General features: G+C 48.4%; 1 protein-coding gene across 1 annotated transcript in view; it reads left to right on the forward strand.

Moving 5' to 3' along the window:
* Positions 1-25,169, forward strand: part of gtdc1 (glycosyltransferase-like domain containing 1) — a 29,443-nt gene extending 4,274 nt beyond the window's left edge. The window contains exons 2-11 of the mRNA XM_030343969.1: positions 189-373; positions 2,549-2,716; positions 3,487-3,660; positions 12,303-12,425; positions 12,708-12,950; positions 19,199-19,308; positions 20,579-20,723; positions 23,508-23,578; positions 24,058-24,149; positions 24,327-25,169. Coding sequence (XP_030199829.1) covers positions 189-373; positions 2,549-2,716; positions 3,487-3,660; positions 12,303-12,425; positions 12,708-12,950; positions 19,199-19,308; positions 20,579-20,723; positions 23,508-23,578; positions 24,058-24,149; positions 24,327-24,410 — 1,395 coding nt within the window. The 3' untranslated portion in view covers positions 24,411-25,169. The remainder of the gene's footprint in view (positions 1-188; positions 374-2,548; positions 2,717-3,486; positions 3,661-12,302; positions 12,426-12,707; positions 12,951-19,198; positions 19,309-20,578; positions 20,724-23,507; positions 23,579-24,057; positions 24,150-24,326) is intronic.
* Positions 25,170-26,851: the final 1,682 nt, after the last annotated feature.

Genomic DNA, 26,851 nt, shown 5'->3' on the forward strand with positions numbered 1-26,851 from the left:
ACAAATGTAGTTTTATTATTCTACAAATTGAATATGGCATTTCTTTGTTCAACCAAACATTTTTTTTTTTGTAGGAAGGGCAATTCACTACCGATTGCCTCCACCAGATGTGTTTTGTATCGTCAATATCTGCTATATTTTTGCATATAACATTCTTATTATACTTTTTATTTGTTTTCTATCCACAGAACTCCACATGTGTGCTGCTTGTGGAGGCCTTTTATGGCGGCTCTCACAAACAGCTCATTGACCTTTTGAAAGAGAATGTCGTCGGCTGCGTCGCCCACACTCTGCCCGCAAAGAAATGGCACTGGCGGGCCAGAACCGCTGCCCTCCATTTCATGCAGGCCATCCCACCCAGTTCCTCATACAGGTAGTCCCACCGAGAAACAAAATGTCGGACTCGTTTTGTTATTACTTTTGAACCAAGGAAAGCAGTATGCAGGCCTAACCTCTTTTGAATATAATACACCCGGTCACTAGTTGTATTTATACTCATGGTATTTATACTCATGGTTTGCATTCAGAGCCGCGTTTCCTGCAACACTGGGAGTTTGGTGGGATTAACGTGAGTTGATTAGCAGAAGACAAGATGTTCAGGACTTTTAATTGGCACTTTAACCAGGTTGAATGTAGCATAAAACAGCCCCTTTGAAACCATTCCAAACTTTAGTTTTTCCCTTCCCTTCACGCTAGGAGTGGATGGCATGGCCCTTGGATTTTCGAGGGTAAATTCCTCAATCACACACAATCTCACACACACGCTGTGAGTCATCCTCAAACTCTCTGTTTCGGCATGTAAATGTTTGCATTCACCACAATATTTCACCATATCACCGTTATTTGTCTTTTCGTGCACTTTCAGTCTTTGGTGTTGACGTAACTGAGCACACACAAACACACCGACTGGTAATATGTCAAACCAATGTCCCTCATTATTTCTCATTTACACTAAGAAGTGACAAGTATGTTTTTTTTAGTGACGCACAACTAATACATTTGCAACATTCCCTGGTTAAATTCCTTTGCAAGCACTTCATATATTTACTTTATTTTTTTGCATATTATGCATATATGCATTATTATTTCACAATATTTAATTCATTTAGAAATCTAAATATTTAGGATACTAAGTCTCTCGCACACTAACAGACAAACAGACGCACCCACACGTCATGCAGAAACAGCACATCATGCACTCAGAGAGAGAGACTCACATCTCAAGCACATTCAAGCACAGTCAAGATTTATTCAATCCATTAAAAAGGTCAAATGTCTGCTGTCACAATTGAAGCAGTTTGTTGACTCAGATCAGTACTTTGCCACCAGATGTACGTGTATCATGGCATGTCATTGTGGCCTATATCTTTGACTTTTGGAACACTGAATGTTACTATGTACAGGCATATTCATGTCACTGGCGGGGGTGGGACTTCAAATTATAATATTAAACACGTAACGGCGTAAAGCCCACGTCTGGCCCCTCCGTCTGCCGTCTGAAGCTACAACCTAAAAGTTGAAATACACGGGATGTCCCCTCTGAATATTCATGGTTTAGGGAAAGGTAAAAATAGCGAATGCTCATCTGGATTGAGTCAGGACGGACGGCATTAACCGGCAGGAGTTTAGAGGGTGAGGGCGATTTGCCGTTTTGCGTGTCGTCCTGCAGGCCTCTTTTAGGTTAGATGGTGGGGCGGGGCAGCATGAGAGGGGCCAGGAAATCGGGCTAATCCCAGGTCTGTAAGGCACACGGGGGGGGGGGGGGGGGGGGGGGGGGGGGCAGTGGGGGAGAGCGCGGTGCACTGATCCTAGCGATGGCTCGTGGAGCAACCACATCAAAGCGTGTGGCTCGCTCGTGGGTTAAAATAAAAATACGAAGCGACGAGAGAGAGAGAGAGAGAGGGAGAGAGAGAAAAGTAGGCCTAGCTGAGCGATGAAGATGTGAGCCAAGTTTTGGAGTGGAGGAGAGAGGATGGGGGGTCATTTAGGGAGATGCAGAGCTTCAAAGCATCCCCCCACTCCCTCAGTACGGCAGGATCAGGAGCATGGTGCGGAGCTGTGTTCTCCGTGTGCGTGTGCGCATGCTTGCGAGTCAGTGTGTGTGTGTGTGTGTGTGTGTGTGTGTGTGCATGTTTGCGTGTGTGTATGCATGTCCTTTAGGGGTGGAGTGTTATTTGAAGGTCTGTAGCAGGGACTACGAGGATGAGGCCTACACATGACCTACACAGATGCTTCTACTACCAACGTTGAAACCAAACTTCATGCTGTGCCGTGGAAACAATCTCACCAAGGCTACTAACACCGGAACACTGTGTTCTAGCCTCGTGAGGTCTAGATTGGCAGAGCAAGTGTTCAAGTATCTGTGAAATGATGTCCGAGCCATTGTGAACTGTGATACTTAAGTGTGCTTCTATCACTTCCGACTGCCTCCCCTCTCCCCCCCCCCCCCACACCCACACACACACACACACACACACACACACACACACACACACACACACACACACACACACACACACACACACACTCTTCCACCACCTCCATGCAGGGTGCTGTTCACCAGCTCTGTCCTCAATCTGTGTGAGCTGGTGGCTCTGCGGCCGGACCTGGCACCCCTCAAGAAGGTTCTCTACTTCCACGAGAACCAGCTGGTCTATCCCGTGCGCAAAGACCAAGAGAGGGACTTCCAGTATGGCTACAACCAGATCCTCTCCTGGTGAGGACAGCAGAAAACAAACACACGTCACGCAGGCAGGCAATTTGGATGATCCGTTACCATAATATCACGGGTATGCTTTAAGCGGCATGAAGATAATAACAATAAAACAAGCGTATGTCAAAGCAGAGCTGTCCCAAATAACAATAAGTTAAGCAATACGACAATTAAGCACACACTTAATTACCCATTTGTTTGTACATAAGGAAAAGAAACACTAGTCAACTGTAATAGTTTGTCTTAATGAGCATGTCAGGGCGCACATGATTGGTTAATTACCGTGGCCCAACATGATGCTCTCTGGGTAATTGAAGTCACTCTTGTCGAGCGACGGCATTGTCATTAATCAGGGGACTAACAGGAAAAGAGAGGCACTCTAAAAGAAAACTGATTGTTGTTGATCTGCATAGGGCAACATGTCAATAACTCAGCTCGGCGCAACCCACTCCATCTCCTTTAATGTCGTTAAGCCAGTCAAATATGGCAGCATTAAATAATATGCTACTCAAAGCGAATGGATCATTAAGAGACATTTGATTGGATTGAAGCCAGATTGCTTGGCTAATTTGAATTATATTGTGGCCTGCATTCATAATGAAAGAGAATAGGACCCATTTTCCGAGCCCCCCGACCATGAGCTCTGCGGCGGCCCTGAATAACTCTTGCGAGAGTGGGGCACCAGGGTCGGGCCCCGTCCAGCGCCACCAGCCTCTGGTCCAGCACGCTCCTCTTCTCAGACCTCTCTCCACTCCCTCTCTCTCCCCTCCCAGCCTGGTGGCAGATGCGGTGGTGTTCAACTCCCTCTTCAACATGAACTCCTTCCTCTCGTCCGTCGGGGCCTTCTTGAAGCGGATGCCCGACCACCGGCCAAAGGACTTGGCGTCGCTCCTCCGGCCCAAGTGCTCGGTGCTCCACTTCCCCCTTCGGTTCCCCAGTGTCGCCAGGTCAGTGCCATCGGCCCCTGGTGTCCCACGGTGGACGCGCCTTCCGGGGAAATACCCCGAGAGAGGGGGTTACGATTTTTACCGTTGACATGTATTATTTCTTGTTTAAAGTGGCAATCTGAAAGATCTCTGTTTCGTTATGAGTTTGCACTGATATGGTGAAAATAAATGGTGCATGCCGCCACGCACACAAGTGAGTCAGTGCGAGTCTGTTGCAGTAGCTCCGCCATACCCTCTCTGGCAGGACGGCCATTCTTGGGTTGATGGAAATGCATCACCTACTGGGCCATTTGGGATTTGATTGAGAATGTCTCAAACGATACCCAGTTCGTAACATTCATATTTCTGCAAAAGCAAGGGGTTTCATCAGTGGGCCATAGGCTCGATCAACCTCTGTCTTTCCCTATTCGGCGCTAGATAGTGGCTGAACTGGCATTCATTAAAATATAAATGTTGGGATATCTTGGAGATTGACACTTTAATATCTGATATTGTTAATTTCAGTCTCTGAGTGATATATATAGTTATATTGATGGAGACTCAAATCATCCAAATTTAATATTAACGAGAACGTTTATTAACCTGCCTATTTTGCAAGGTTCTGCCATCGAGGTCAAAATTCACTGTTGCAATATCACATTCGTATCATGGGATCCATTGCCCTGGCGTTGCCGTGAATGCACTGATCCTTTCATGTGGCGTCTTTGCTGCTGTGTAGGGATCGGGTTTTAATCACAGGGAAACTCCACTTCATCTCAAGTGTTAATTACATGGAGAAGGCACCAAGGTCTCTAGTTATTTTAAAAGTTGCGTCGTCTTTATTTATTTATTTTATCATTTGCTTCTCCATTCCGTTCGTCTAAATAATTTATACGGAGGTAGCACTTGCTACATGGGCCTCTTGGATTCAGTATAATCCTTTACTTATTATTTTTGTTTAAACACATCTAATTAGAATGAAATACTCATGGGGACAACAAAACAACTGTCACCGTGGATCAATTGGATCCAGGTTTGCCTTCATAAACTTTAGTCTCGGATCAGTGAGAAGGGGGTGGTACATTTTCATTGCTCTGTTCCAAAACAATGCACTGTGGAAGAGCCAAAAATTCTATGCTACAGAGCGAGAGAGAGAGAGGGCTCTGTTTCCTATTAAACCCCAAATTAACAGCAGCCACTTCTTCACATGAAAGCGACAACATCGTAGCCCCGTCGTCGGGAGTTTGAATGCAAGCGTTGAAACGCTGACAATGTTTACGAAGAAACGCCAGCGTTAATATCAAAACAGGTGAGCTCGGGCCTGATTTCATGTCGTCCCTGGGATCCCGGTGTTTCCATTGAGACATTTTTGCCCTCTTAAGAAATCTAATCAAATCTGGAAAATAGGGTGGGATTCGTGGCACTAATTGAATGAAAATTCATAAACACACAATGGCGTTATTCAGCGATCCAGCCTGGTTTCTTTCAAGCCTCTCCTCTCTCAGGGGTGACCCAGCACCGAAGAAAAGATGAAAGTCTTCGCGGCTCACCCAAGTGCACATATTGTTCCGAGTGTACTCTTGTGGCGCATTATAGCTAATTATTTAGGGCCCACAACCCCCCTCCCCCCTGCGGAGACGCCTGTCCGTGAAACTGTGTGTGTGTGTGTGTGTGTGTGTGTGTGTGTGTGTGTGTGTGTGTGTGTGTGTGTGTGTGTGTGTGTGTGTGTGTGTGTGTGTGTGTGTGTGTGTGTGTGTGTGTGTGTGTGTGTGTGTGTGTGTGTGTGTGTGCGCGCGCGTGTGTGTGTGTGTGTGTGTGTGTGTGTGACCCGTGCTACAGTAATTGTGTCACACGGCCTCTATATCATGGCCTACCCCCCTTCCCCCCACTCCCTCCCCAGAGAGGAGTCTGTGGGTTACACAGAGTGGAGTCAACGGCGATCTGTGCACTGGGTTAGTTTCTTTCCCCCCCCTGCCCCCACCTCTCTCACATGTGTCATGGCTGTGCTTTCGGCACTATGGCCACAAGCTAAGCTTCCTTCTATGTTACATATACATACAAAGGCTACTTTCTGATTCTTGTTTTCAGTACGGTGCACATATCATCCGTCCCTATCCCCTAACCCTGTTATAATTAAGTTGGGCATGACAACACCAGGAACCCTCTCTCTGTGTTTCTTTGAGCATTGGCTAATGTTCGTGCAAGTTGTGTCGTGTGTGTGTGTGTGTGTGTGTGTGTGTGTGTGTGTGTGTGTGTGTGTGTGTGTGTCAGTGTGTGTGTGTGTGTCAGTGTGTGTGTGTGTGTGTGTGTGTCATTTTTTTCTTGTTGTTGTTTGCATGCACCTCGGCCTATTTTCTATGTGTACTAGCCTGGGTAAGAAATGCTGAAAAGTGAGCTGCCATGGATGGCGCAGGCGTCTTGCCCAGAGTGTTTTTCAGCTCATTTTCAGATGGTAATTTGCCTGATCCAAAGCAAACTCACAGAGTGTAAGTAAGCGATTATATGCATGGCCGACAATCCCCCGACATGCCCGCGGTCCTTTTCCAAACACAGTTAGTCCAGCTCTCTGAAAATATAAAACGCTCAGAGAAACAAATGGATGTGGCGGGATGGGGGTGGGGAGGGGGTAGGGGGGAGGTGGGGGGAACACCGGATCATGTCTCTGCATAGGTATTTTGTCGCCTACCCTTTCTAACTCTTGTCTCCCCGTTCAAAATATTCCAGTGATGTTGCTGTGATCGTGGTGTAAACGCTGCCAGTTTCAGATGAATACGCTAAAATATTCATCATTTCTTCTCTGTTCTCCTTTGCTTTCAGGGGGGGGGGGGTGGGGGGCTGGGGATGGGTGTGGGGATGGGGGGCTTTTGAACCGTGTGCCTTTTTTTTTTTATTCCTCCGTGAAGCCAGAGGTCTCTTTGTGGCGAGCGTTGTTTTGTGGTCGCCCCATCTATCAATCGGCCTTTGATAGGCGGACTTTTGTAATTTAATAGCGATTGACCTGAGCCAGCAGAAACCTGCGGTGGTACACAAAGCCATCCCATTTATCATGGCAGAGCAGCAGGGCATTGACTTCTCTTTGAGAATTGTCAATCCGTGGGTATGGTATGGAGGGCGGGGTAGCCGAGTGTAATCAAATCAATGTAAGGGGCCACCACGTGATCAGCAGGTGCCACATTCTGGCCGGCAAGGGCCCCCCCGCCGGCTTTTTGAATGGCACCCCTAGTTTCTTCTATTGCCTTTGTGTCCTTGTCATGGCCTTTATTATTGTTCACCCTCAGGAGAGGTAAATAAGCAGGTGTTGATAGAAGATGTTTATTTGATTCATCGCCTTTCGTTGCTTAACTTTCCCGTGTAAATATTTGCGTGTATTTGATGGGGAGTTGGCGGATGGAAGATATACATTTTTTATTTGTTTATTGTGAAACGCCGCGGGATAAAACATCTTGCTATGTGTTACAAGTGCCACAATTGAAAGTAGCTGAATGCAGATTTCAGTTGGGAACATGAAAAGAAAAGCGCGTTTACCTCTTCTTCTTCTTTTTTTGTTTCTAGACCTCCCCATTGATGCCCGGTTTTCATTAAGCCCCTTAACTCTCTGCAGATAACTGAAGCTACTTTTAAGTTGATTAAGAAAAGGTTCTTTGGCTACTTTTAAAAGCCATTGATGTGGCTCCTAGCAGTCAGTCAGTCCAGGTCTCCATGTGATTGACTCCTGGAACAAGGCAGCCTGGAGCAGATGGCAGGATATCCTGTTTGAAACATTCCTTTGAGAAGCTCCAACTCAAATGGACTTCTTGCCAGCAAGATGAAAATGCTTGAACAAGGAAACAAATAAAAGAAATATGGATAATTTTCTTTGTCGGTGGTATGTTCGGTACAGCTCATCATAGGACTTTTCATAGGAATTTTACAATAAATATGTAGTTCCACCAACCCAATGGATAACTTTATGGAATTAGGAAACCGCATATAAATGTGAATTTAAATTCAGCATAAGGAACCTCTGTTGCAGCCTTTTGACCGGGCGATGGCCAAGCCTTCTCTAACCTTGTGGGCCCTAAGCAAACCCTTCCAACAGTTGGTCCCCTGAGCGGCTCATCCCCAGTGCACCAGACACTCCGTTTCTGCAATCTTTTCTTGTTGTGCGATTACTTTCAAGTCGCCATTGGCCAGCGCTGAAGGCTTGATGAGAATAGGGGGTGGGGTGGGGGGGGTGAAGGCCTAATCACGCCATCCATTTCTTAAGCTTGTCGGGAGACATGATGAAAACAGCTGTCGGCCACTTTTTTTTTTTTTCTGCTTTTTTTTTTGACGTCACACCTTCTAGCCATTAATCCCTCGGTTTCTATATCTGCAGTCATCTGCCGTGTCAGTCTGAGATCTTTAGGTTCTAGGAAAGTATAAAAGCAACATGCTATAGGGGCTCGGAACGGTTTGTTGCCGCTTAGCCATTGAAACCCGAGGTATAAGCCAGTGACTCGGTTCTCAGTCGTTCGTGTGCCAGGAACAACCACAATTGGGCCCATATGCGTCTTTGAAGTGCACGGAGCTGACTGTGATGAATAGGAATGAATTAAGGATCAAACCCCGCATTGGTGATTTGTCCTTAATACCGAACTAGCTAAGAGACTGGTGTCTGACCGGTGATGACATAATCAAGAAAAACGACTGTTTTCAAACACAGGGCTAAACAATTGAATTACACCGATGCCAGGAGAGCTCTGTTTAAAGAACAGAAACAACAGAAGAACCAATGGGGCTACAATTTAGCAAAAAAATACCTCCAAACCAATGTTGTTACACTCTGCTTCACTAATTACAATATTATGTATCGTCTTTTTTTCCGCTTGGAAAGAGGAAGACAAACAGAGCATATGAGAGTGGTTTGCTTTGTATGTCAGCGTTAAGCCACCTCACTTGGACTGCAGTCTGCCCGCAAGGCATTCCAACAGCCAATGATAGACCATCCTCCCATTTCTGACCTGAGGTGGCTTTTAAGTTCCCCACCTCCCATTGTTTGAGATGTTTACCCAATGCCCTCAAAATGAGATAGGTCTCGAGTTCTGACGGAGAGACGAAACGACAAGCATGCAACCGTGGCTGCTCCATAGTCAATGACATCACAGGACACATGGGGGAATTCTTTATTTTTAATTGGAACAGAATGAGTTCTGAGGCTGCTCCCTCATGAGACTTATGGCTTTTGTGTGTACAGTGAATGAGTTATATTTATACAGTGTTTAAAGCTAGCTAAGTAATGATAATCTATTGGCCAAACATGTTCACATATTCAGTGGCTCTCGTGGATTTTTTTGAGTGTGTGACAGTGGTTGGCAGGCCTGGCTACAGTTCTTGGATGCTGGTTTCGTCTTTGTCCCAGTACTTGAGTCGCTTCCAGTACCTGTTGCGATTCGAAGTGCGATTTTTGGACACTATATCTTGGTCTGTGCACAAAAGTGCTGTTGTCAAACTCACATTTGATTGATGTGGTTCAAGAACAACGCCAGAAAACACTCCATTGGCTTGAATAAATGTTTTAATGCAGAACGCTACAAGCATGTTTTTACTTACTGTGGTTTGTGGAGGTGTTTGTATATTTTCGTATTTTCGAAATCCTACCCCAATACGACATTTGAAATTTTCACGGTTCGGCTCAACCCCGAATTTAAAAAACCCAAAAGAAAAGCCCTGTTATAGTGGGTATTTCTCAGGGTACAACCTCGACACACGGCAGTTACAGCAGATCTCTTATGTCACATTTTCGGAATCCATCCGCACATTGCGTAATTTCACCCATATCCTCCAACCAACTGCAACGACAAAAAAGTATGCAATTTCTTTTCACTTTTGACCTTCTGCGGCCTCCCCACCAGACCGAGAGGCAAAAGGGCCTCCTCACAGCCTTCCCATGTTAATCCACGGTGAAGTCTGAACACTCCTCCAGTATTTCCCCCGTAGGCGTGTGTGACCGCGGCCTGTGATGGCCTGTGATCACCAACGGGGTGAAGTACACTCAACCACCCTCTCCATCCCCCAGCCCCTGCTCCCTTCCTCCCTCCCCCATCCCCCTTCTACCCACCGCTAGCAAGTGCCGTCGCTAGTTGGACGTAGGAGAGTGGACCGCGATCATTTCTGACTACGGGGTCAGCACATAATGACTGTAATGTAGATCTTAATGTGCCTTAATGGCCTTGCTCAGCTCATGCCAATCGAGGCCGTCTCGCTCTCCCCTTGGTCCCGGCTGGACGCGCTGGCTCTCTCGACAACGAGGGAAAAGCACCATCAGCGGTGTTAAGTGGCCGTGATTCAGGGGCTTTATGCTGATGAGATTGTTTTGAAGTGATGCCTGTGGGACAGCGAACCTCACTGCTTTAAAAACCTCTCAGTGGGTTCTCTCTCTCTCTCTCTCTCTCTCTCTCTCTCTCTTCCCATACTGACCCCTAACGTGGCCAGGGCTAGGGTTAAGCCCCCTGGGGAGATCCACTGCTGGACCACCTTAGCAGGGCGCTAGATGGACACTCACAAACACTACTTCCACTCCAATTGGGTTCAGCAGCCATCATGCTTGTTGTTTGACCTGCAACGCTCCTTTTTGGTCTCGGGAAGACAAGGAACATTCCCTCTTCTTAGTGTGGTTCTTGTTAAGGAAAATGCGTCTTATGTTTTAAAGACATTCAGGAATTGTATTAGATGTTCATGTCGTAAGGTAAAATAGGAAACAAGAAGCACGAATGTTGCTGCATCTTTAGAGTCTTGAATTAATTCATTTTTGGGCAGCATCAAGCTAGTGTTATCTTTGTTGTATTAAATGGGCTCTCTTGGTATAGGAGCCCTTCCAAGTGCAAGCTTCAGATCCAGCCCGTGTTTTATAACCCGGTGGGAGAGACACTTGTGATTATTGCCAATAAAGGAAATTAGATCAAATGATTTTTGACTTTGACTCTCCCCTTCATCCTTTCACATTTAATCAAATGGACAGAGGTAAAGTCATCACAGAAATTGCTGTTGATTTATAAATAAGCTAATTGCTGGCATTTTCTCTAAGTACCTCGCTCTCTCTTTCTCTCCCCTTCCTTCCCTCCACTTCCCTCTCTCCACCCCCCCCCCCCCCCCTTCAGTAGACACAACCACGGTTTTATAGCCCATAGTCAAAACCTCTTCATCCAATTTCTAAAATGGATGTATCGAATACAATTTTCCCAGGGGCCAGCGAGCCAGCATCATTGGTCATACCTAACCACTAGCGCCTCCTTGTCAGCCCTTTTAAACAGGCATCTCATGAGAGAGATGAATTCATGTCCATATCTCTTATACAACATATCCATCCCACCCTGTCTCTCCACTTTGTCATTTTTATCAATGACTTGACGAGGTAATGTCTGGCTGCCTGGCTTTTCTGAAACTCAAGCTCTAAATTGCCTTTATGGATCTTAATAATGCAAGTGCTAGCCAGAGACGGACAGCCCGGAACATGGGCTCTGGCTGCACAGTATGTTTTGGTGTGTTTTTTTTATGCTAATTTTTAGTACACCTGAGGCAATATTAACACCCCTTTACAGTAGCCAGGAAAGTCTCTTTAGCAGGGCTTTATTAGATCAAAGGAATACGTGATTTGAGTACTGGAGATGAATAAGTAAATGGGCATTAAGTCCTTTTACCTAACCTACCATTCCAGATTAACACGTGTTTCAATTGGGTACTTATTTATGTTTTAAAGCAGAAAGGTGTGCTTATTTTACACGGCAACCCTGGAGGATGAAAGGGGGGAAAGCTAGGGAAGACGATGAAATCGAAGAATAAAACAACAAATCTTCAATTGGTTGTGTGTTTACATCTTCCAAGTGATACAATAGAAACATTTGTATTTAGAGGTCTTCGACATGCTGCTGGGTATCTTAGGGGTTGCTTGCCAGCTGAAATTGGTTATGCTGTGATGTCATCTTTACAAGAGACGACCTCTGGTGACAGTGATACGTATTAAAGTACAAGGAATCCATTTTTGGCTTGCTGTGCATCATGTGTATCAAAAGTTGAATGACTTTCAATTTGTGGAATTGTCTTTGTTTCTTTGGTTTGTTTTATGAAACCTACTTCAGTGTTTTTTGTGTCTTTGCTACCGAGTTCATCGCTAAGACAACATTCAACATAGCCTGACTGATCGTTGTCTCGACAACTGTACGTGTTTCATCTGGGACCACACAGACGGACGGACAGACAGACAGTGACAGGCTGGGCTGTCCCTCTATATGCCGACCATACCGTGCTCCCCGCCCTCGTAAACTTCCCCCTCGCCATGAAGACGGCTTGCCACGGCTGCCAGCCCTCTCAATGTGTTTCCCATTCCCCTCCTCGACGCAATGACATCAGCATCTTTTATTTCCAGCGCCCGTTCCGCCGCTCGGTCCCAGGGGAGCCAGCGGGTGAGCGGGCGCTCGGAGCCAGGGCCGGGCTACTTTCTTTCAGTAGCTTTTTGATGACGATGATGATGATGATGAGGAGGAGGTTGACATCTTATTGTTTTGGATCAGCCGCTCTGACTCCGCCTCCCTTGCGATGCACCCTCCTAGGAGGCAGGGCGCCGCGTGGTCCTCCTGGGATGAAGTGGGCGTCTCCACGCTGCAGTGAATTAAGTTTTTTTTTTTCCTCTTTCTTTTTTTAAACAGTCTTCTCCCAGAACACAAGCTCCTCCGCGGGCCTGCGGCGGCGGCGGCGTCCCCCGATGATGACATCACCGTCCCTCCGGGCCAGATGCCTGAGCCCCGCTTAGAGGATCCTGAGGCGCCAAGGTAGCGGTGTGCGGCTGCCTGCCCGGAGTGACCACCCAGTGTCGAGGCAACCCAATTCCATTGACCTTTCACCTCTTTAATGCAGCATGACGCTCCATTTGCCATGTACTGGAGTTAATGACAAACACAATGAAGTAACCTGCCATTTGGACATGTGTTAATTCCCTTTGTACAATATTTTCTCAATATTTCTATATATATATATATATATATATATATATATATAAATTACACAGCATTTCCTTGATGTGTAAAACATATGTCTTATTATCTTACGGTTAGATCTGAGGAGCTGGGCTCGCAGAGCAACAACGAGGCTCGGGGAACCCCTCCAGAGACCAGAAAGCCGGCTGTCCCGTCCGGGCCCGGGCACAGCTCCTCGCTGGGACAGGGTGAGGCACCGGGGCACTGTGGCACCTCCATCCAGGACGTCCCGGCGGGGGAAGGGGAGCAGACCGCATCGATGGGAGGATGTGGACCCGGTGACCAGACCAAACCGTTGCATATTGTCTGGCCCCACAGGTGGTGAGTTAAGACGCAAAATAGACCCTGACTTCTCAATAATTTACTCTTTTATCCAACGGCACTCACAATGAATACAGATACAGGGGCATTAACGTGGCGGGAGGGGATCATGGTTCTTGCTCAAGGGTCCTTGTAGGGAGAATGTGGATATCGGGATTCAAACCTAGAACCTGTCAACTGGAAGTCAGAAGACTCTATCCAATAAACTATATCCACCCCCCCTTTTTTAAACCAACATAAAAAAAGGGAGAACACACACACATAAACACACACAAATAAACACACACAAACATCAACACCCCAACAGCACGATTGGAGCATCTTTTGATGGATTGTCTTGTCTGCCTGTTGGCCTACTGGAGCACGTGTTTAGCGTTTACACCGAAGTCTGAAAACATGTTGAGCCAGCAGGCAGTTGTTATGTCGTTCACCTCTCCTGCTATGCTGTGTGTTAGAGCAAAGTCGTCACACAGAGAAAACCCATAATCCAGCGGTCAGATCAATCACTATAGCATCTGGGTGCCATCCTCGCGGATGATTACTCGTCTTGGATGGCAGTTTATTCTCACAACAAAAGGGCATGGTGGATTACATACAGTTTAAGTCGTACAGTAAACCCCAGATACAGATGCATCATCATGCGTGAAGCTAGGGTAGGCAATTTATTTTAGCATTTTTTGTCATATTTGTTGAAATTTTGCTTAAATCCCAACAGCAATCAATGAATTAAATGCTCTGACAGAAAATTTAATAATAAGGTATCTTTGGCTGTCGCACGCCTATCCGAAGACGCATTTTGGCAAATTGAATGATTGGATGTAGTACCTGTCTACCTGCTAACTGGCTACCTGCTCACACTCTCCTCATTCACTCGTTGCACAAGACAGGTATCTTCCACAAGGCTCGGCAGACCTATTGCTAAAGCTAGAAAGCTAGTAACCTGTTTTAAAGGAGTGGCCAAAAGTTCCTCCCTTATTTTTGTCGTCTCCATTATATTTAGTAATATTTTATAATGTTTTATAATAATCGTAATAACAATACATATGATTTATGAAGCATATTCAGAGGACCCAGGGATGCATATTATTCTTATTCGTATTATTCCCTCTAGCGCCTATCCACAAAGGCTCCTGCTTCACTCATCAGGAATCAACGTAAAGGCCACTGCTGCCCCTGCCCTCCACGGTCATTGTTGGAGGTATCACTGCAGTCCGCCCTTGCTCTGCCTCGGACTCTGCCCGCTATCTGTTTCCCACCTTCTCTTGTATCAGTGACAAAAGCACCCGTCGCCTAATCTCCTCTAAACTGAGCAAAACACAGATGGATTATTGCTCTCAACATCCATGCTGCATAAATGTTGGCTTTATTCTGGGGATAAATTAGGATTTACACAGAGAGGGAGATGTAGAATGACGGTGTAGGGATGTAAGAGCGAGAGAGAGAGTGAGAGTGAGAGAGAGAGAGAGAGAGATGCCTCGTTAATCCTCCCAGATTGAAGCCTCTCTCAGTTTGTTCCATTTCACTCCACTCATATTTCCTCTTCCGCCCTTGACTTTTTTTTCTCTCTCTCTCTCTCTCTCTCTCCCCCTGTCTCTCTCTCTCTCTCTGTCTCTCTCTCTTTCTCTCCTGGTGGTTTGGTTTGCAGATTGATAATCTGCGTGTGGCCTGGATCCTCAGATTACGAGAGCGCCTTATTGCAGGCGATGCTTTCCAGGGGGGGCTAGAGGTCTGATTTGGGGGGGGATAAGGGGGGGGGGGGGGTATAGGATCAGCGAGTGGTGCCAGCAGACAGCTGTTTACAGGTGAAGATGGCTTCGTGCCACAGTGGCGATAACCCGAAGGGACCGTTAAATCTCTCTCTCTCTCTCTCCCTCACTCTCTGTCTCTCTCTCTCTCGCTCTCGCTTGCTCTCTCTCTCTCTCTCGCTCTCGCTCTCTCGCTCTCTCTCTCTCTCTCTCTCTCTCTCTCTCTCTCCCTCACTCTCTGTCTCTCTATCTCTCTTTCTCTCTCTCTCTCTCTCTCTCCCTCACTCTCTGTCTCTCTATCTCTCTCTCTTTCTCTCTCTCTCTATGCTGTGCCAGAGATTTAGCTCTCAGAGCTCAGGACCACGAAGGTTGATCAGGATCAGCGCTTTTACCTCAAGAGGATTTCCATCTCTGTCTGCCTGCTGGTGCTGTGATTGGTTTGTGGGGGTTGGAGAGGAGGAGGGGGGGGCTGCAATAGTGTCATCATACACGATGGAGTCAGAAAACACGGTGCATTGTTAAGGAGTCATTTGAGACACAGAGACTTGGCTTAGCATACTCCTTTGAACTGAAGATGATGTCGTCCCCCTCCCCCCCCCCCCCCTCCCTGTCTTGACCTTGCTTGCTGCACACCAGCAAACTCTGAAGTAGTAGAGCCGGAGCTCTCCTTGTTTGTTCCTTTAAATTGTTAAAATGCATCCGTTTGCAACCGTCCCAGCGACCCCCTTAACAGCAGGACATCATTGTTGGAGGTTGCAGAGGATGTGTCATAAAATCACTGCATTGCAAGTTGAAACAAACACTAATGGTGTTTTATCTGGTGGATGTTAAACAGCCTCATGTAGCATCCACTGTGCAGGGGTAGGGGGGAGTTTGTTTACATTAACTGACAACACACCTATGGATTTCTCTTTCAATGGGATTTTATTGAAATATTCAGTGAGCCCTTTAATTCCATCGCTTTCCCTGTGAGCGCCATTTAAGTTGAGGCTTTGGTGTGTTTCCTTTTCTGTGAGATGAAAAAAATAAACCTAGAAAAAAAAAAAGTCCAGTACTAGAACCGTAACTACTCTCCACATTAATATACCGCATAGCCTGCATGTACCCCTTTGAAAGTGGTGCTCTCATGGATCTCAGGAGTTTCATGCAGCTCCCACTGCCGTTCCCACAAGGTGCTGTTTTTTTCTGTGAGAATGTGAAGTGTACAGCACCATCTCCCCTCCCTACCCCCTCTCCGTGCCACTGAACTATCTCCGACTGTCACAATCTCTCCGCAGTAAGCTCCTCTCTTTGTCTTTCAAGTGTCCCCTTAATTAGTGCTTCAGTCGTTTGGTTTTTTTCTGGTGATAGGGCTCATTTCACATTGTGCATTGGTGTAAATAGTATTTGAATTTTAAAATGCACCTCTTGGGTGCTACATAAAGGGGAATATTTAATCACGGATCTCTAAATGAGAGGATCTTATTTTCTTTTGGGTTGGTATGTTATGCATATTAATGAGATTCTATCCACGGAAGATATTGCTGCACTCTCTCCCCCCCCCCCCCCCCCCCCCCCCCCCCCCAGCACTCCCACCTACTTTCCCTCGTCTCTCGCTTGGCTGAATCTGCATTTGTCTTTGTGGTCAACGAGGTCGAGGAAGCACCACAAAGGGTTTGATGCGGTAACGGGTCAGGGTGGGGGGGGGGGTGGGTGGGTGGGTGTACATGTACTTTCTTGGAAGCGTGGAGAGATCAAGGTACGCATGGCAGTGGTCTCCAACGGCTATGATCGGGCTCCACAGCACCTGCCCTTACTTCGGCAACAGACAAACGTTTGCCCCCCCATCAGTATCTCGCGTAGAGCGCAGTGCTTTGCCCCCGCTTATGATAGACGTTCACCTCCACGTCACCTCGTGTACTGTAGAGACGTCTTTGGAGGAATGAGCACTGAAACTCCAACCCGCCAACACAAACACACAAACACGCTCCCTTCCCGGTCCCACGCATGGCAGCTCTGCACCACCGCTACCATCGGCACCTTACATCAGAGGCAACCTCTATTTGCTGCAATAACGGGGCAGATTAGTGGGGCATCGGTGGTGGTGGTGGTGGTTGTGGAAGGGGAAGGGGGGGGGGGGGGGGGGGGGGGGGGTTCGGGGGGAGGTGATTATGGGGAGATGATGCCACGTAGCTTTTGTTTGTCACTCAAACACCAATCAGCGGGCTGACAGCTCAGACTTCAGTTGACTGTCACTGGGGGCTAACGGTCCTCATTAAAGATCTAGGTCATCAGTGGGGAGCCGGGCCGCGCACAACTGTACAGGGAGGTGTGTGTGTGTGTGTGTGTGTGTGTGTGTGTGTGTGTGTGTGTGTGTGTGTGTGTGTGTGTGTGTGTGTGTGTGTGTGTGTGTGTGTGTGTGTGTGTGTGTGCCGGGGTACACGCATGTGAAGGTCTCTGTGAGCGTATTCATGCTTGCATGCCTGCACCAGATGTGTGTTTGTGTGTGTGTGAGTGTTTGCACCCTGTCTGTGTTTGTGTACGCATGTCTGTGTTCATGCCTATGTTTCGGTTTCCCTCTTTTCTTTTTTTCGCCTTTATTAAATATTAAAGGAGGCACACGCGGCCGAGCACGTGCACTCGGTCGATTAACGTCCGCCCTTGCAGGGGGGTGCGCCTACACAGGCGTGCGCGCCTACTCACGTGCGCGTGGCCGGGCTTCACTCGGGGAGCTCCTCTTGACACACGTTAATTAACACTCATTTTCCTTCATGGGGTGGGAGGGGGGTAGAGGGCTTGGGGGGGGGGGGGGTTGATACAGGGATGGGCGCACACCGCTATCACGCTTTCATTCACTCATTGTCCTCTCCTGTATCAGTAATGGGGGAATAGGGATTCATGCCTTGTGCACCGAGTTAAAAAGGCTAGGAAATAAGGGAATTAGCGCGGTAACCACAGGGGAAGGCAGTGAGTCTGAGCGGTGGAAATGAGAATAAATAAGCCCCGCTCTAATGCCTCACCTAAGGAAATCCCAGCGAGGTAATGCCCCTTTGTCGTTCCTCAATTTAAGAGATTTTTTAGGCGACCGCGTTGACCTTCACGCGGCCCCACTGTCTTTTGCGGTAAATATAAAGATGTATTTATTATAATCTGTTGTCGTCGGTGGTTCTGTTTTTGTTTCACAAAAAGAAATTGGGAAGACGGAGAACGTTTGGAAAATTGGCTTTTAGCTAACAAGGGAAACAATGTCCGGGACCACCAACGTGACAACAACACTACCCGGGGCAAATGTTTGGCTCATGACAGCATGAAGGACAGCGCAAGGCGTCTGGTGCTATGGGAGAAGATGGTCCAGACAGGACCCGTTCGGCTATACCGCATTCATTCACGTCTGTTTTGTTGACGGATCTTTATACTTTCAGGGCCATGTCCCTTCCATAGCCCCCGGGCTTTGGGGATTAACTAAATAGGTTGCCGTCGCGACCTCCAACGTCCCTTGATAAGAGTATGTGAACAGAGAGAAAAGCCCTTCTTTTCTCTTTGCACACTGCACCGCACGAGACCGTCTTGCGTCAGCCGGCTCCTACGGTCCTTACTCTCTCTTTTGAACCGGCGTGATGACACAGTGACTCCATGCTAACAGATGCAAACTAATGGCCGTTCAAAGCGTTGACTGTACATGAACGCACCTGCTTCCCCCGGCGACGACGATAACAACAACAAAAACAACCGACAAGGATGCGGCGTCTGATGAAAAGCCGGTTGCCGGCTGCGAGCTATTGTCGTTTTTCCTCCTCCCCGCCTTCCTCGACGTCCTCACCAGACACGGACCTGGCGCCCTGATCAGCCGCTAGCGTCCTCAGATGAATGGCGGGGCTAGTGGCGCGGCGCGACATCTGCTCCACAGCTGAGCCGCGACACCTGCACGCTAACTAGGAGCTCTCCTAGCTCTCTGGGGCAGGGGGGGGGGGGGGGTGGAGATGCGAGCACGCCAAACATCAAGGATGAGCGGCTCGGTGAACGGGGGCACAACAGAGGGGACCCCCCCCCTCTTTCAGCTTGTTAAGTCCTCCCACCTGGCTTACCGCGACCACACGTATCACAGTCAACTGCCCTCTGGGGAGCGCCATGATCGCACTCGCAGTCTGCCGCCGAGGCTTTGTGTGTACTTAACCTGCGTGCGCGTGCGCGTGTGTGTGTCTGTGTGTATGTGTGTTTGTGTTTGGTTCGAGGCAACAGGAACACAGCTGCCTGTTTGTGATGCACACTTTACGTGTATGAGTGTGTGTGTACAGACATGAAACCTCTTTGTGTGTGTATGTGTGGGGGTTTGGGCGTGTGTGTATGTGTGTGTGTGCGTTCGCGTGTGGCTGGGTGTATTCAGACCAGGAGTGAAGGCCTGTGGCCACCATCTTTCCATCTCACCCTCTCACTGGCCTTTATGTGTATTCATCTAAGGTGTGTGTGTGTGTACATGTGACATCAAACCAACACGGATTCTGTTTGTGTGTTGTGGGGTGTAAGGGAGCACGACAAAGACCCCGAGCTCTTCTTCAAGACCTTGCTGAAGCTCAAAGAGAGAAACCTGGCCTTTCAACTCTCCGTCCTGGGGGAGACCTTCACTGATGTGCCAGGTACACACACACACGCACACACACACACACACTCTGAAATGCTTCTTTAACAGGTTCTAGCGGAATCCACAGGGCTGCATGCTACATGATGATGATGATGATGATGATGATGATGATGATGATGGCTGAGGTAACAGCGCAACTTGATGACTTTTCTCTCACCTTTTCCGAAGTTATGCCATCGGCGTTTTGAGGTTGATGCGTCTAAGTGTTCTGGGTTGTTGACTTAGATGTAAGGGGTACAGGTCACCCCGCGGGCCAGTGCGTCCCACCCCGCAGGTCACATTTTAATTGATAAAACACACTCCCCACTCGCAACTGATGATGCTATAATGACTTTGGGACGCTCGTGTGTATTTACTGCTCGGTGCTAAGTTAATTAATACACACCCGCCGATCCGCGGCTCCGAGCGGGGACTGTGTAAGGAGGAAACACACTCTCTTATATTGCAACGTTAACTTTTATAGAAGCATAAACAGGGAGGAGGGGGATGGTGGGGGGGGGCGACCGTAAATTTTGTCTCATATTTTGTAATTACGTTTATGATTGCTCGGAAGGCAATTACATTAGGACAATTTTAATCTACTTTGATTTTCTTAATAGGGTCACCGTATTGATTCCTTTCACCCTCCCTCCCCAGCAATACCTGCTTTTTTTTCTCTGCTGCTTATTGCGATGTCTCTAGCCACATATCTATAAAAAACTGATGATTATCTTACTGGCTTTTGCAACCCTGTTTGTAAATTAGGATGGGAAAAACATATTTTTTCCCCTTATTTGTCCACAAACTATTTCTCATCTTACTCCCTGTCTTAACCCCAGACACACACACACACAAACACAGACAACACTTTTCATTTGCGTACAGTGTGTGTCCTCCTAAGCGCAACACTTTCCAAGCGAGGGAAGCGAATATGGAACTCATTAAAAAAATCCAAAATGTCACAGCAGATGGCCTCGCCGATGACATTAGTTTGAGTTGCATTATTTCATTGATTTTATTCTCCATTAAGCAGCGTCTCCCAGAGTGGCAACCTAATTGGCCTCAGTCGACGGGACCTGAGTCATAAAAACGCCCCCGAGAACCAAACACCGGACTCGGGTGTGAGCCTCTCCTGGCTCCTCTGGCGCTTCACTCAATCGACTGCGTATCCAATCATGTGATTAAGACCGCGATCATCAAAACGCAAAGAAACGACGAAGTCCAACCGTCGGCTGAACTGTACCCACTGGTGTGTCTCACCCTTTCTTGTGGTTCTTTGTCCCCAGAGATCTTTGCTGAGGCCCGGGGCCAGCTGGGGCCCCATGTGCTGCACTGGGGCTTCCTGCCCAGGAAAGAGGACTACCTGGCCGCCCTGTGCCAGGCCGACGTGGTGGTCTCCACCGCCAAGCACGAGTTCTTCGGCGTGGCCATGTGAGTGGCCAGTAGTTTGAAGAAGCGCCACAGGACCTCAAAGAGAGAGAGAGAGATGTTTAGTCTCGGTAACTTGAAGAGGGGTTCCTCACAGTGAAGCAGCAGCAGCAGCCTAAGAACATGATGATCGGCAGAATCACAGCCAGCCCACCGCTCCCACATCTGCTCGTCAGCTGCCGCCCGCACTCAATTGGCTACCGGTCCTGTTGTCTGTTGGTCCTGGTCCAGTGTCCCATGTCCACGTGTGCATTCCCGGGATTCAGGGGGGGACCGCCGGGACCGATCCCTGTTCCCGCCCCCGAAACCCCCCCCCCCCCCCCCCACACACACACACACACACACACCCCCGTCAAACCGACTGCAATGCTCCCCAGCCCCCGGCTGTATATCAGTCATGGCCACGGACCTCCCGTGTGCCAGGTCTGTTGGCTCTCCCCCCCCCCCCCGCCTTTATACTAGATCTCCTCAGCTATGTTTTTGTGTGTGTGTGTGTGTGTGTGTGTGTGTGTGTGTGTGTGTGTGTCTGGTGAGGGGGGGGAGGGAGGGAGGGGGTATTCAGTAGGGCCTACATGGCAGGCTGAGCCGTTAGCTTAGCCTTCTAATGTGGTATTTGTCCTTAGTTTAGTGTTCTAATGTGGTATTTTGGTCAGCTGCTTCTGCTTTAGCAGCTAACCTGTAGGCAGTGGGTATTGCTTTAGTTATTTTTGAGTGCTACTCAAAAAAACAACTTTCAGGACCGGCCAATGTCTGACTTCAGGTCCTCCCAACATCTGCGTGCTACCTGATGCGTCCTCACACTTCAATGTTGGACTCATCACTCACAGGAACCGCACTATGAGTATACCCGGTGGTGGTGCAACAACAATCACTTGAAAACATTGGCATCAATGTTTTCAGTTCCCCTGCAACTCACCAATCGGTACCCGTCGTGGATGGGAATATTTACTCACTAGTAAATAAATAAACAATGTTATTTATTTTTTTCATCTCCCAGACAAAGAAAAACACGGTGAAACCCCCCCCCCCCCCCCCCCTCCCTGTATCAGAGCGATAATTACGTCGTGTGCTCATTACGGGATGGGAAAAGACTGTCCTGAGTTAGTGTAGGAGCCTTCCCAGCGGGGCGGGAGGCTCCTACAGTGATGTTCCTCCTTCTTTTGATCCCAAACCAAGGGGGAGTGAGGCACACAGCCCACCCACCACGCTCGGCTAAGTCAACACAGGGCTTCTGCCGTGTATAATATGTGTGTGTGTGTGTGTGTGTCTCGTGTGTGTTTGTATGTTTGCATCTGTGTGTGTGTGGAAGAGCGCAAAGGATGCTCACGTGCCCCGTTCATGTAGGTGCTCCCTTTTGAAGCCACAGTGACACACAAACGCATCTAAATATTGATATTAGCAGAACAAGATAGCGACACGCCGGCGCTCCAACGTCAACACACGGCATCCCGCCATCTCAGGTGGATTGCATTATTTGTCAAAAGGAATTTCCTCAACCGGCTGGCTGCTGTCTCTCTCTCCCCCCTCCCCCCCCCCCCCCGCCCCACACTCCCCTCCACTCACACGAACGTCGCCGAACAGTCCCCCCCTCCCCCCCCTTCGCCCCGGATGTAAACATCCAAACCCCCGCCGGAGAGCAGCCGTGGCTGAGGAAGACCCCCAGCCGCCGCCGCCGCCACACTCTGCCCGCCGCGGCTGGAGTGTCACCACCGTCTCCCGTCCTCATTACGGCAGAGTTTGGCGCTAATCTGATTAATTATGTGCAAGGCAATGTGAGCGGCCCACGATTCATGCCCCACAGTGATGAAGTCATTTAGCCCCGGCGAAAATGATCAGCTAATTATATTTGAGATGAAAAGCCTGATAACCATTTGCACGCTTACACATCACGCCACTGGAATGGAGTTGACCTTAATAATCGCCCCTTTTTCGTGCATTGTGCCATTGGGGGTTTCTTGCACTCGCCCTACCTCTGATTTAGCTTGATTCGCAGCACATTGTTACTCCCCCGGGGGGGAGGGCAATACGAATGTGTTAATTTGTCGTTTGGTGAGCAACTGCCTTTGTCCGGCAAACTGTTGCGTCTCGTGTTGTGTTTGACTCGGAACGTGTTGCTGTCGGTGGCGGTTATGGCGCTGAGGTCACCGCGAGGGAGCGTGTTGTGCATCGGTTACACGCTGAGAATTCGCAATGTGAAATTGTGAAATAACGGCTGTGACGTTTTTTTTTATTTATATAGAAATAGGATTGGATGAGTGTGTGTGTGTGTGTGCGTGTAGACTGCTCTGGCGGTCAATGTGATGGGGACAACTGGAGTCCGCCCTGGACCGTAGGGGCACATGCAGAAGTTTCACATTGTTGCCTACTTACTGCTTCTTTACAATGTGTTAATACGCTATTAGGACTTTGCCCGTCTCCTCTCTGCGTGACAGCAGTAGGTTGTACAATGCAGTCGCTCTCCGTAAATGAGGTGTCTTTCTCTCCATTCGACGCGAGGACAGGACGAGAGCGCTATACGTTAAACCACATCGCCGGGGGGGGTGGGAAAAATGTTCTCCGGATGGACTCCCTTTCTCCGTCTCCGGAAGCTCATTTGTCGTAGAATAGAAGGCAATGATGAACGGCGCCACAATGGCGACAAGAACGTACGTCTCCACTGCCGCTATCAGCCGGCAGCGTTACCATTTATTTAAGCTTTTTTTTTTTATTGCAGGAAGTTCAGTACATCTTGTCCCCTATACTGACACGTTTCTCCCAATGGATTTCTCCTTCTCCTGGGCCTTGTAGGTTAGAAGCAGTCCACTGTGGATGCTATCCACTATGTCCTAACGCGTTGGTGTATCCAGAAATATTTCCAGGTACAGTGAATCATTTATCAACCCTGGTATTCCAACTGTTATACCAGGGTTGCACCTTTTTTAAAGGTGATATATTCCTCATGAGAAGCCATAGGTTGACAACTATTTGGCGGGGACGGGGTTGTCTTTCTGGTTTAGGGACAGATGAGCGAAACATCATGGCCTAATTTTACCTGATTGTTGTAAAGCCATAACTGGCTCCTTCCTTCTCTTCAATAAGATTTGCATAAAGAATGTGAATCTGAAAAAAGGATGCCGGTTCAATTATGTAAAACCTGTTCCAGTTCAGTGTGATATGTATTTTTAATTGTAAAAAGTGAGCTGTATCTCGATTTGGGCTTTGAGGTTTTGTTTCAACAAAAATGTGTGTGTGTGCGTCTGCGTGTCGCACACATTTGCATATACTTTGGTGAACTTGCGTTAACATCTGTTTTTACTTTTTCATATATATATATATATATAATATATATCCTCCTTAGCCGAGTATCTGTACTCCACACCTGAGCAGCTGTGCAAGAAGCTACAGAGACTGTGCAAGAGACCAGACCTGGCCCGCCGTCACCACGTCCAGGTAGAGCACACTGACACACACGAACACACACACACACACACACACACACACACACACACACACACACACACACACACACACACACACACACACACACACACACACACACACACACACACACACACACACACACACAAACATGCTAAACTCCCTGCCTGTGTTGGTCTCCCGGTCTAGGTGGACACCACAGCCTACTCCTGGGACGTGCTACAGCAAGGTTTTGCCGACCTACTTGCGGCACCGGCGGACCCCCAACCCTGACCAAGGCTGGAGAGGGAAGAGGTGGGCTCGGGTGGGTTTGGGGGAGATGTGCAGTTTTCTAAAGAAGCAGAAGACGAATAAGAACAAGAAAGAGCCGGCAGGTTTCTCTCATTTTTTCTTTTCTTTTCCTTTTCCTCCTTTATTTTTTTTCTACCCGGGACTCCATTAGTGGCGAGGGCGAGCTGGATTTAGAGGCTTGGCGATGGGACGCGCAGTCTGCGAGGGCACTTTGTGGCGCTGGGGTTCCACGGCGTCATGGCCTGACACGCAGCCACGGGCCGCGGCCGGCCCCCGCCGCCGCAAACCTGTGGCGGAGCCGTCGCAGACACACTGTCTCAGGCACCTCTCCCTGCTCCAAATCAAAGCCAGCCCCCCTCACACACACTCGGCGGCGGCTGGAGACATTGTGTCGGGACCTGTAGACGCACCCCACCACCGCCCTACCCTCCCCATCTTCACGTGCTCTCTTTTGGGGAGAGTCTCTTTTATGTCTGTGTGGTTTTTGGGGGAGGAGGGTTGAGGGAGGGCGAGTGGGGGACAGAGGACGTGTAAAAAGCTTTCATGTCTTCCATAGGCTGTGCCACTTCATATATCCGGTTGTGTTCGTTTTTCACCCTTTGTACTGGTGGAAGACGTCAGGCTGGGGTCCGTGTGTGTGGTGTGTGTTTTGTGTGTGGTGTGTGTGTGTGTGTGTGTGTGTGTGTGTGTGTGTTTGGAGAGACTGTAAGCGTCGGCATTGTGTGTGTATATGTTGAGAGTAAATGTGTGTTTTGTGTGTGTGTGTGTGTGTGTGTGTGTTTGGAGAGACTGTAAGCGTCGGCATTGTGTGTGTATATGTGGAGAGTAAATGTGTGTTGTGTGTGTGTGTGTGTGTGTGTGTGTGTGTGTCTATGGAGAGACTGGTAGCGTCCGTATTGTGCGTGTGTGTTTGTGTGTGTATATGTGGAGAGAGTAAGTGTGTGTATAGATTGTGTGTGAGTGTGTGTGTGTCTTTTTTCCCCCCTTCTTACCACACGGACAGAGTGGCAGCCAAGTTGTGGCCTGACATGCTATTCCATGCCTCTCCACCTGGGTTGCCAGGTCTGAGCCCGGAACATTCTGGAAGGGCGCCCGTGAGCAGACCTTAAGACCGTCTAGGGATCAGCTAATGAGCGGTTGTTTGAAGTCCCGAAGTTTTGAAGAACTCATTTTTCTGAATTTTATCATTTTTATACATTTCCTCTATGTATACCATCTGGATGGTAACTGGGCTTTTTTCTCCCCCCTTCATGTGATGAAAAAATAAACATTCTAAGCAGATCTCTTTTTTTTTATACACGGAAAAGTGAATCCGATTTCCATTTTCTTTGAGGGCACTTAAGACGAAAATGCTGAAGGGAAAGTTAATGCAATACAGCTCATTGTACATCAGTGAATCAGTGCAATGCTAGCAGGAGATACAGGCTTTGATCTCCCGTTCTGATGGGAGACGGAGGAGACATTCTCTCCTGCCCACGTTTCCACAAGCTAAGAGAGTGTGTGGATGTTCTTCCAAAATGTAAATTATCGATAGGATAGAAAGAGAAAGAAGAAAGAGAAAAAAAAGGAAAAAGAATCTTGTTGGCGGTTCTGTTCAGCACGAACACACATTTCGAGAGAGAGAGAGAGGGAGAGAGAGGAAGAAAAAGGTGTATAGGTTAGCAACACGATTGTAAACCGGATCTGTTTCCCCTGACGGATGCTCCCTCGTCCTACTCCCTAACCCCCGCACCCTCCATATTTCTAAGCAGCACTCCTTCTTGGGTTTCGCTGGCGGCGATATTAGTCCACTGTTGTCTTTATCTTTTAATGCCGCGCCGTGATCTGCCGCGGCAGCGGAGATGCGGGGCCAAGAACGCATCCGTAGCAGAATGGCAGCAGCTTAAGACGAGGGAGGGAGAGGGAGAGAGAGAGGCAGGAAGGAGATTCCTGAGGAAAGCCAGAGTCGGTGTGTTTTGAATTAGAATCCTTTCCATTATGCACATGTTTTGATGCGTGTGTGTGTGTGTGTGTGTGCGTGTGTGTGTGTTTGCAGGGCAATACTGGGTACTGGAGGGGTGCCAATCCTGGTTATTAATGGACTTTGAGGTAACGTGTGTGTGTGTGTTTGTGTGTGTGTGTGTGTGTGTGTGTGTGTGTGTGTGTGTGTGTGTGTGTGTGTGTGTGTGTGGAGGGTGGAGGGTGGTGGAGGGATAGGTACCCCTCAGGGGGGTAGTGTAGCATCAAACTGTCCACCCACACGACTGAACGCGACCTACACTCACTCACACACACACACACACTCACACAGACGCGCGCGCGTCTGTAGCCCCCGGGCGTGCTTACCCGCAAAACCCCCCACCCGCTCCCCCCTTCCTCCCTCCCTCCCCCCTCCCTCCCCCCCCTCCTTCCCAATGCGTTTGACATCCACACAGCTCATATAA

Source organism: Gadus morhua, chromosome 20 (assembly GCF_902167405.1).
Source record: "Gadus morhua chromosome 20, gadMor3.0, whole genome shotgun sequence".
Taxonomy (NCBI): domain Eukaryota; kingdom Metazoa; phylum Chordata; class Actinopteri; order Gadiformes; family Gadidae; genus Gadus; species Gadus morhua.